The sequence below is a fragment of the Myotis brandtii genome, unplaced genomic scaffold, assembly GCF_000412655.1.
Source record: "Myotis brandtii unplaced genomic scaffold, ASM41265v1 scaffold327, whole genome shotgun sequence".
NCBI classification, from domain to species: domain Eukaryota; kingdom Metazoa; phylum Chordata; class Mammalia; order Chiroptera; family Vespertilionidae; genus Myotis; species Myotis brandtii.
The window spans coordinates 618,135-628,606 of NW_005362585.1; the positions used below are offsets into that span (position 1 = coordinate 618,135).

General features: G+C 45.2%; 1 protein-coding gene across 1 annotated transcript; it reads right to left on the minus strand.

Moving 5' to 3' along the window:
- Window positions 1-1,194: 1,194 nt before the first annotated feature.
- UXT (ubiquitously-expressed, prefoldin-like chaperone) lies at window positions 1,195-7,725 on the minus strand. The gene is made up of 7 exons (XM_005871007.2): window positions 7,639-7,725; window positions 7,342-7,448; window positions 6,858-6,939; window positions 6,657-6,724; window positions 6,269-6,376; window positions 1,497-1,560; window positions 1,195-1,289 (listed from the first exon to the last, which is right to left on the minus strand). The coding sequence occupies exons 2-7, from the start codon at window positions 7,437-7,439 to the stop codon at window positions 1,236-1,238; spliced, it is 474 nt and encodes a 157-aa protein (XP_005871069.1). The 5' UTR covers window positions 7,440-7,448; window positions 7,639-7,725; the 3' UTR covers window positions 1,195-1,235.
- Between the last annotated feature and the right edge of the window lie 2,747 nt (window positions 7,726-10,472).

Genomic DNA, 10,472 nt, shown 5'->3' on the forward strand with positions numbered 1-10,472 from the left:
CGGCAACACCTAGAGGCCGCCCCTGCGCTTCCCTACCGCTCACGTGGGCCTGTGGAGGCGGAGCCAAGCGTTTCGCGGCTCGCTGATTGGCCACGCGCCATAATTGACCGCAGCGTCCAGGGTTGGGGAGGCGGGCTCTGCTCCACAGGGCGATGACGTGATTGGCCCAAGGGGAACTGATGGAACGCAGATGGCGGGGTTCAAGGGGGCGTGCTCAGCCCCCTGGGCGCTACACGTTGATTGGCTCAAGAAAGACTGATCAGTGGGTAACTGACAAGGCTCTGGGGGCGCCTGCCTCGCACAGATTGGCCTAGACGGGGTTGATGGAAGACTTCTGAGGATTGGGGTGCGTGGGCTCTGCTTGCTGCTGATTGGAGGATGAGGGGCTCCTAGACAGCTGCCAAAACACGACAGGGCGGTGCTGCCCTCCTTGCCGCTCAGCGGAAGCAGGACTTATATGGAAGTGGGCGTAGCAGCCGGCAGTAAAGGGGTCGGGCCAGAGCTCTGCCTAGGCGGGCAGGGTAACTCTATAGTGATTGGCTACGAAAGACAAATTTAGACCGAAGCAGAGGCAGAAGGGCAGGACAGCTGCCAGACAAGTGAAGGAGCAGAGTGGCGGAAACTAAATGCCGAGGAGGGCAGGGTCGCGCTGCAGCCAGAGTTATAAAGGGGTTGAACTTGGCTCTGTATTTCTTAGAAGCTGGATAAAACATAGACTAAGGGCAGGACCAGGGAGGGCGGGATCTGGCTCCGTGCCCACTGGTGGAAACTGAACTATTTAGAAGCAGCACTGAAGCCAATTTAGGCCGAGCGGGGCATGGTTGTAATTTAAGGTTCCTGAGGAATGATTAGGATGTGGGAGAGGGGTAAACCTTAGGGCCAGGAGTGAAAAGCCAATTGCCCTGGGAACAAACCTCCACCCTGAATTGGCCCAATTAAAATAGTGCCCAAGATTAAAAAAAAAAAGGGTCAGGTGGGGGCCCAGGTTGCCAAGACAACAGAAGAGAGGACAGAGCAGTAAGTCTAGCAGCAAATGCTGCCAGGTAACAGGCTGCAGGCAGGACTTCAGGGGTGCTTTAAAGATTCCACACAGACTGGATCTCTGGGCCTCCTAGTAACTTTGTGCTTTAGACACAGGGCACCTTAGCAAACAGTAGGGGTTAGGGGGAAAATGAAGGACCGTGTGACTCAAAAAGGCATTCAGGCTCTTTAATGTCTGGAGAGGGGGGAAGAAGTCAATGATGAGTCTCCTCCGGGATATTCTGCAGGCCTTGCAGTTCTCTAAGCCCCTGAAAAAGAGGACAAAAGAGGTTGAACAGAGGCCCCACCCCAGGCTTGCACTGACCTCCCCTCCCTCAGAGCCACCCTGGCTCCAGCTTGGCTCCGTTTAGAGGGGGACAGATGGGCCTTCCAGTCCCTGGCTCTCTCCCTTCCTCAGGTCACCACCCTAAATGCATTTGGAGACAGAGTCTGGGAGTGGGGTGAGCTGCTCTCACCTCTAGCAACATGTGGATATGGGCTTTGATATTCATTGAGTCCTTGGTGAGGCTGTCGCTGAGCCTGGAGAAAAGAAACAAGAAAGGGCGAAGTGGGCCCCATGATCAGAGGATGAGGCTTCCTCCTCATTTCAAGAGCTACCTATGTCCTGGACGACTTCCACACAGCAGGTGGTAGGACACCCACTATCTGACCTGCTCCTATACAGAGATGCCTGGCCATCATCTGAGCTGCACTAACTCAAAGAATTAGTGAATTACTGAATCCCTACTCAACGCCAGGTGGTATTAGGTACTGGGGAGACAGCAGAAAGCACAACAAACAAAAACTTCGGCCTCATGAAGCTCAAATTCTCATTGAGAGGGACAAATCATGGAGTAAAATACAGAGTATGTCAGATGGTTCTACGTATGATGAAAAAATTAGACAATAAGAGAAGGAGTATAGGAGTGGGGGCTGCAATTCTAATCAGAGTGCTCAGGGATGGTCTCACTGAGAAGCATTTGAGTACAGACTTAAAATGAAGAAGTGAATCATCTGGATAGATGGAGGATGAATGTTATAGACACAAGGGGCAGCAAATGCAAAGGCACCAAGGTGGGGGTGTACCTGGCATATCTGAGGCACAACAGAGGCAGTGTGGCTGGAGAATAAGTGAAGGCGGATTGCAGGCAGTGAGGTGAGAGAGCAGGAGGCAGATATGTAAAACCTACAAGGACATGGTTAAGGACTCCGGCTTTTATTGTAAGTGGGATGTGATCACAGCAGGGATGTGAACTGACTAGGGTTTTAGAGGGTCCATCTGGCTGCTCTATGGGGAATCGACTGGGGATAAGCAGAGCTGGTATGGAAGTAGGAAGCCCCGTGAGGAAGCTACTGCAATAGTCCATGTGAGACATGGACTCAGGCCACAGTAGTAGCAGTTGAGGTGATGAGAAATAATTGGATTTGGGATATACTAGTATTTTGAAGGTAGAGTCAACAGGATTTACCAAAGGGTTAGATGTTGGGTGTCACAGAGAGTACTCAAGAAAGGCCTAAGCAACTGGGAAGCTAGAGTTGCCTGAAACCACTTTGGCCCTGGAATGTTGAGTTACACAAACCAGTGCATTCCTTCGATAAGCCAACTGGGATCATTTTCACTCCAAAGAATCCTCAATGACAAAGGGTCATGGGAGGCCTTTCTGAAGAATGTAGAATGAGTAAGAGTTAAACATTAGGAAAGTCATTTCCACAAGAAGACCAGACGGCAGGAAAGAGCTTTTTGACAGTATTAGAAAATTAAGTGAATGATGGAAGAAAATTGGGTCCAAGAAGTAAGGGGCTAGATCATGCCGGATCTTGAAATCATGATAAGGAATGTGGACTTCATTGTGCTGAGCTATCTGTAAATGCAGGAGTCAGTTTTAGGGAAATGAAATACTGTAAGAAAGTAGAAGGCAACAACACAGGATGATAAATTAGAAAAAAATAGTATAAACCTGTTTACATATCAATGTCTCCCAAATGTATATATTCAGTCCAGACCTCTCTCCCGAACTCCAGCCTTGGGAGTTTTAACTACATCTTAAAAATTCAACCTTAATGTTTAACAAGCAGCTCACACTTAACAGATCCTAGATTGAACTCCTGATCTTCTCTAATTCTACTCCCCGCCCCTGTCTTCTCCATCTCAGATAATGGCAACTCCATCCTTCCAGTTTTTCTTTTTTTTTTTTATCCTTCCAATTTTTCAGCCCCAAACCTGAACTGCTCTTTCACTCACACACCACATCCAATCCAGCATTCTATTTAAAATTGTAACTACAATTTTTCTTATCTGCATTCCATGCTGTTCTCTGAAGAATGGTTTGTGACACACTACATCATATACATGTTTTCGTCTGTCTCCCCTGACTAGAATGTAAACTGTGTAAGATTTGGCAGAGATTTGGTCTGCTTTGTTCCCTGCTGTATTCCCAGGAACCCAAACAGTATGTAGCACATAGTAAGCACCCAATGTATATTGAAGGAATAAGTGAATGACTACTCTACTCAAAGGAATGTGAAATCCTCAAATGATGGTTGAGTCCATGCTTATGGACAAGAAATAAATAGAGGGTGTTGTTGCCAGAAAGCAAGAATGCTTTCAAGAAAATCTAGGGTAGTGATCAAAGAATAGAGGAATGAAATTGATCAGCTTGATCCCTTGATCAGGTACAATTTGAACATCAAAGAAAAGAATTACTTAATGGTATAAGCTTAATCTATGAAAGGCTATGAGTTCAACACTTAGAAAAAAATAAAAGTCGTCAAATGCTAGTTGTAACACAAAAGGGATATGTTGAATTTATTGCTACTGATTTAACATGCAAGGCAATGTTACTAGTCATATGGTTATTCTGCTCCTTCTATAATGACATGTCTGTTTATGGGTGTGAATGTGTACTCTCGTGTGTAATCAGGAAAGAATACACAAAGAGACCTGATCCTCCCACTCCCCAAACAAAAAAATGTACTAAGAACAGGAGGGACTGATAGGACATTTTTACTACATAAAATAACCTGAAAGAAAGTTGAAAGTTTGCCATAAGAAACCACGCATTTTAAAGAGAGCAAGCTACACAGACTCAAATCCTCATCTTCTAGAAAGAATAAACTTCTAGGGGTTCCCACTAATTATAATTAATAGAGATTCAACTAGATTTCTCATCACAATAATAGACCACACCAATATATCAAAAAGACCAGACAAGGGGGCAGGCACTGACAACTTAAAGACATCAAGTCTCATAAAATTAAAATCTATTTGAAAGGCTCATAAATCCTGTGATTTAACAAGGAGAGCTTTGTTATAAAAAATGGTCTTGGTCTAAATGACCACCAGTTCAGAATTGCGTTGGCCTGTGAGAGCAGGCCCCCCAAGTAAACTGTTCACCAACTGGCCTGATCACGAAGATTTAGAAATCTCAGCAGGTCTGAGGCTCTATTTGGTCTAACACTGAGACCCTGGAAAGGTTTGAAACCCTAAGGGAGGCAACTCTGGAAGAAATGAATGTAGGAATAAAGATAAATATAACCCAGAAGGCATTTTAGATCAGTGATATTCACTTTAGTGAGGTGTTAATCTAAGTATATTCCTCAGGGTCCCCTCACTCACTCCACTTGAGCCATGCTCACCTCTCCTGGCAATTCCTCTAACACAGTAGGCACACCGGTCCCCCTGCCAGGAATGTTCTTCCCTGGACAGCCCCCTACCTTGTTCACGCAACCAAGTGACTCAAATGTCACTTCCTCTGGAAGGCCTTCCCTAGCTACATTTCAAACTTCTCATCCACATTCCCAATTCCCCTTCCCTGCACAAAACCTTAAAAGAAACCGGAGCCCATACTTTCTTCCCACATTACCTCCCCATCACCACCAACAGAGATCTGCTTCAATCCCCACTTTAACCTGTTACCAGCTTTCACTTTTAGATTCATTCAACAAACACAGATTGCCTACTATATGCTATGTACTATTCTAGTCACTTAGGGCATAGACAAAATATGTACCTTTATCGTATAAACCTTATATCCCAATGGGAGGAGGCAATGAACATTAGAAAGAAGTAAATTTCACAGTAAACATTAGGGGGTCATAAGTATCAGGGAGAAAGAAAAAGTAGAGCGAGGGAAGGGAATCAGGAGTGCCAGGGGTTGCAATTTTAAAGTCAGGTTACAGAAGACCTCTTTGAGGAAGTGACATTTAAGCAAGACTCACACTGAGTAAGGAGGAAGGAGCCATGCCGGCACCTGGGAAGTAGTACTGCAGGCAGAGAGAACAGCCACTGCCATCACCCTGAGGTGGGATCATCCTGGGGTTTTTTATATATTTTATTGATTTTTTACAGAGAGGAAGGGAGAGGGATAGAGAGTCAGAAACATCGATGAGAGAGAAACATTCATCAGCTGCCTCCTGCACACCCCCTACTGGGGATGTACCCGCAACCAAGGTACATGCCCTTGACCGGAATCGAACCTGAGACCCTTCAGTCGTCAGGCCGATGTTCTATCCACTGAGCCAAACTGGTTAGGGCCATTCTGGGGTTTTTAAAGAAGCCTGTGAAGGTCAGTGTGGTGAGAGTACTGAACGAGAAAAAAAAAAAATTAGTAGGTCTGGCTGGTGTGGCGTTGACCTATGAACCAGGAGGTCATGGTTCAATTCTAGGTCAGGGCACATGCCCGGGTTGCGGCTAGATCCCCAGTAGGGGGCGTGCAGGTGGCAGCAGATCAATGATTCTCTCTCATCATTGATGTTTCTATCTCTCTCTCCCTTCCTCTCTGAAATCAATATAAAATATAAACAAACAAACAAACAAATAAATAAATTAAAGATCTTAAAAATATTAGCAGGAGGTGAAGTCAGAGGTAACTTGTTTTATTGTTAGCGATTTATAGGCTGAGACTCCACGGATCTGGTCAAAATTGTGCTTATGTATAACAGTATAGGTCTTCTAGAATGTGAGACTTCAAGAAGCCCTCTGTCTTGTTCACTGCTGCCTCCCCACCATCAAGCACAGAGTCTGCCATACAGCAGATGCCCAATACATGTTTGCGTGAATGAAAAATACATTATTGAGTGCTTAATATGTGCTACATCCGGGGCTGAGCTTTGCATCCCCCCTTTCTTCAGCTCTACCCCTGAGGAGGAGGGGAGATGGGTCCCTAAGTGTCCCAGGAAGCCATGGAGAAAAGGAGAGGTGTTGCAAATGGTGGTGTTCTTAGACACTATCCTCCTGGAATAGACTTACTCTGTGAGGAGATTGCTCTTACGATCAATGAACTTGAGAGCTTCTGCCAGTGTCAACTCCAGGAAAAAACCATATCCAAGGGCCACATAGATCCGTGAGGTGTCTGAGCTAAGGAAACAGCGGTTAGAGGAAGTGGGGCAAATTCTTACCCCTGTTTAGCATACCATACAGTTTATTTAAGACTTTTTAATTCCCCTCTCCTCCCCTCCTTCCCTTCCCCAAATTGCAGCTCTGGGAGAGCAGGAATGTTGTCCTATTTTATTCACTGCCACATCTCCAGCACCTAGCACAGTGTCTGGTACATAGCAAATACTCAAAAAAATATTTATTGAACGAAGGAAGGGGAAAGCTGAACCCTGTGGGCTTAAAGGGGCAGGAAGACACTCACACAACTGTGTCAACGAAGAAATTACAGCCCAAATCCACCTGCATATATAACTCTGAGTGTTTAGCTTCCTGTGGGGCCAGAGAAAAGAGGTAGGGGTTAGTGGTCAACTTTTAAGCCACGTGACAGGTTTTGGTCTGGGTTATCTCCTCCCATGCCCCTCCCTTGCCCACAAAAGAAGGTACCCAACCTTGGCATCTTTACCTGGAGACGCTCAATGACATTTCTCAGTTGAAGGTATTTGGACAGCTGCTCATATACCTTGTCACGATGATCCAGTACCTTTCTGATGGGACATGATGGGACAAGAGTAAAATGGAAGGATCCATCAACTTCCCCATTTCACAGATGAGCAAACTGAGGACCATAAAGGCCAGGAGAGGCACGTGTTCACACTGATGGCTAAATGGCCCAAACTGGTTTCAAACCTGAGAACTCTGGCCTAGGAAATCCAGCTCTTAACTGTTCAGTAACATCAAAGGCCGCGTGTGCGCGGACACATCCTCTATAAAGGCGCCAAGTCCCAGTCAAGTAGCACCCCAACCATCGCCCCTCCTCCCCTCTTGAATGGCGCGGAGGGCCGGGCTCCAAAAACCTTGCCCACCAATCAGAAGGCTAGACCCTGACTCCTACCGCCCTGCTCACCACGTGGCAAGTTCCCTACGCCCCGCCCCCCACTGTCACTCACTGCAGGTCCCGCTGCAGCACATCAGAGATGAAGGCTTCATAGCGCAGCACTTTCTCCCCCGTGGCGTCCAGGGCCCGCCGCTTAGGGGGCGTCGCCATGATGGGCTCCTGAGGAACGGGGAGGGGGAAGACCACGTTGAACACTCAGTGTGTCCTCAGGCACAGTCCATCTGCACCCTCTCAACGTCGGGAGTGAGCACGTCCAGCTAACGCTGGGCGGGGGGGGGGGGGGCGTCCGCCTTCTTCCCCTTCCAACTCTGGGGCCCGCCACCCAGGGATACCCAAACGCAGCCCTCACCTTAGAGCCGCCGGCAATAAGAGAGGTTGGTAAGAACCATGGCTTCCGGGTGGCGCGGCTGAATGACGTATGAAGAGGGCGCGGGCCAACCGAATAGCCAGGTGGGGAGGGGCGGTCCGAAAGGGAAGAAAAAGGAGCGGCGGAGAAGAGAAGGGCGGGGCTAGCGGCGTCCCAGGAGATTGCGGAAGTGGCCGAGCGTGGGAACCCGGACTGCGCGCGCGCGCGCGGAGCATCTGGAGACCGTTGCGTAGCTGGGGGCGGGCCTTAGTGGGATTTGGCGGGTTCTGGAGCCGCCGGGACGCACAGTAGACGTAGAGATTAAAAAGCATTTTATGTCTAAAAGCCAGAGCCTTGCAACTCGGCTGGGTGGTTAACCACAGTGGTAGAATCTGTCATTTTTCTGTTGTCTGTACTGACAGCCTTTTTTATTTACGTGGATAATTGAAAACTGACTAATTATGAAATCTGACCACCTCAGAACAAACTTGTTGAGCATCACTTTTTAGAAACAATGTGAATTGAAATATTCCACCCACTAGCCAACCCAAGTAATGTCTGCTCTTGGTTAAAGAATGTGCTATCAATCACAATATCCCCCATCCCCAGTCCCCCAAAACACACCAAAAAAAAAAAAAAAAAGGAAAGAAAGAAAGAAAAAGAAAAGCCAGAGCCTTGGAAGCAGGAGTGCAAGAATGGGTTATGGTTCTGATCTGTAAAAGGGGAGTACAACCCTGTGATCTATCGCCCTGGATTTTTCTTTTTTTACACGGAGAGTTTGGCTTTGACTCTCAGTAATGGGAATGAATGTGAGCATTTAAAAAGTTTAAAACGGAGGCAGTTTTTCAAAAACTCACCCTTGATAACTCCAGTTCTGTGGCTCCCAATGCATAACTGGGGTTCAAGCAGAAATTGACAACACACTGTTTAATCACCTCATTTAATAGAAGCATCAAATAGAGGGTTGCAGAAGTCCTCTGTCCAAGATTGGCTATCTTATATTTAGAAATAGTTTCTGTATATATATATTTTTTAAAAATATATTTTATTGATTTTTTACATAGAGGAAGGGAGAGGGAAAGAGAGTTAGATACATCAGCTGCCTCCTGCATACCTCCCACTGGGGATGTGCCTGCAACCAAGGTACATGCCCTTGACTGGAATCGAACCCGGGACCTTTTAGTCTGCAGGCCGACGCTCTATCCACTGAGCCAAACCAGTCAGGGCTGTATATTTTTTATATATGTAAGCTTTTCATTATTTTTTTTGCATTCAAGTTGCTGAATGAATTTATTTCCCAAGTTCGATTTTTAAATAATAGCATTTAACCCAGCAAGTCCAGGCCTGAGCCTGGAGGAGAATCCAGAGGCAGGGATTCCCCACATGCTATTTCTGCCTGTAGGGCCTAGAGCAAGTCAAGATTTTCTTTGCCCTTAGAACAAAATGATTGTAAAGAAACATTGAGATTTAAACATTTTGGGGGTAAATCTTTTCATGCTACATATAATTTAAATTATATTTAGAGTGATTGAAACAGACACTGTAGGTTTGAAATGTAAAAATAAAGTTGGAAACATGGTCTTAAAAAGTAAAAATTGTTGCCCTGGCCAGTGTTCTCAGTGGTTAGAGCATTGGCCTGTGCACTGAAGGGTGGTGGGTTTGATTCCCGGTCAAGGGCACGTACCTGGATTGCAGATTCAATCCTGGGCCCCCAGTCAGGGCTTGTGCGGGAGGCAGCCAACCCATGTGTCTCTCTCATATAGATGTTTCTCTCTCCCTCCATCCCTCCCTCCCTTCCTGCCTTCTTGCTTTCCACTCTCTGTAAAAAGCAATGGAAAAAATATACTCGGGTGAGGATTAAAAGAGAATAAATAAATTTTTTTAAAAGTAAAAATTGTTTTTGTGAAATGCAAGTTAATAGACTTAGACCCATCTCCAGCTCACCAGAACTCTGTTCTCCCTGTTACATAAAGATAATAAATGTTAATACCCTTTTTCACAGGAACAATTTTTACATTTCAAACCTACAGAAAAATTGGCAGTGAACACCCATGCAGCCTTCATTTAGACTCACCAGTTGTTAATATTTGAGCACATTTACTTTCTTTCAAGACCACAGGATAATTGTTGACATATCATGTTGACATTATGACATATAATGACAATAGCATTCCAGCTTTTGGATGGCCTGTGTGTATGTTTTTTTTAAATTTAATTTATTGAGGTGAGATTGGTTCACAAAATCATACAGGTTTCAAGTGTACAACTCAATAAAACATATTAGCACCATTATGTGTCAAAGTATTACCAGAACATGCATGGCAGCATCTTGTATAACAGCAAAACATTAGAAATAACCAAAATATCCATTAATGATGGATGGCTCTAATTAATAAAGGTATGTCATTACAACAGAACATGAACAGTGCATCAGAAAGTTATGATCCAGGACCTGTATGTACCTAACAACACGGCCTGAAAAGAATAAAGTCTTAAAAATAAAATTCTAAAAAACCCCCCCAAAAACAAAAGTAAAATTCTAAAATTCTAAAACTTCTTTTAATATTTTTTGTAAACCAGGTTACCCAGCAAAAAATTCTGTCTTTGGTTCTCTAGGAATGTATTTTGCCTTCATTAAATTTTAATAAAATGTTATTAGACCTGGAAAATATTATGCTAAGTGAAATAAACCAAACTGAGGAAGACAAAGATCACACGATCTCACTTATTTGTGGAATCTAATGAACAAAATGAATGGACCAACAAAATAAGACCTGAACCAGGGAGGCATGGAACAGACTGACATACCTCAATGTGAGGCAATAAACCAAAGAACT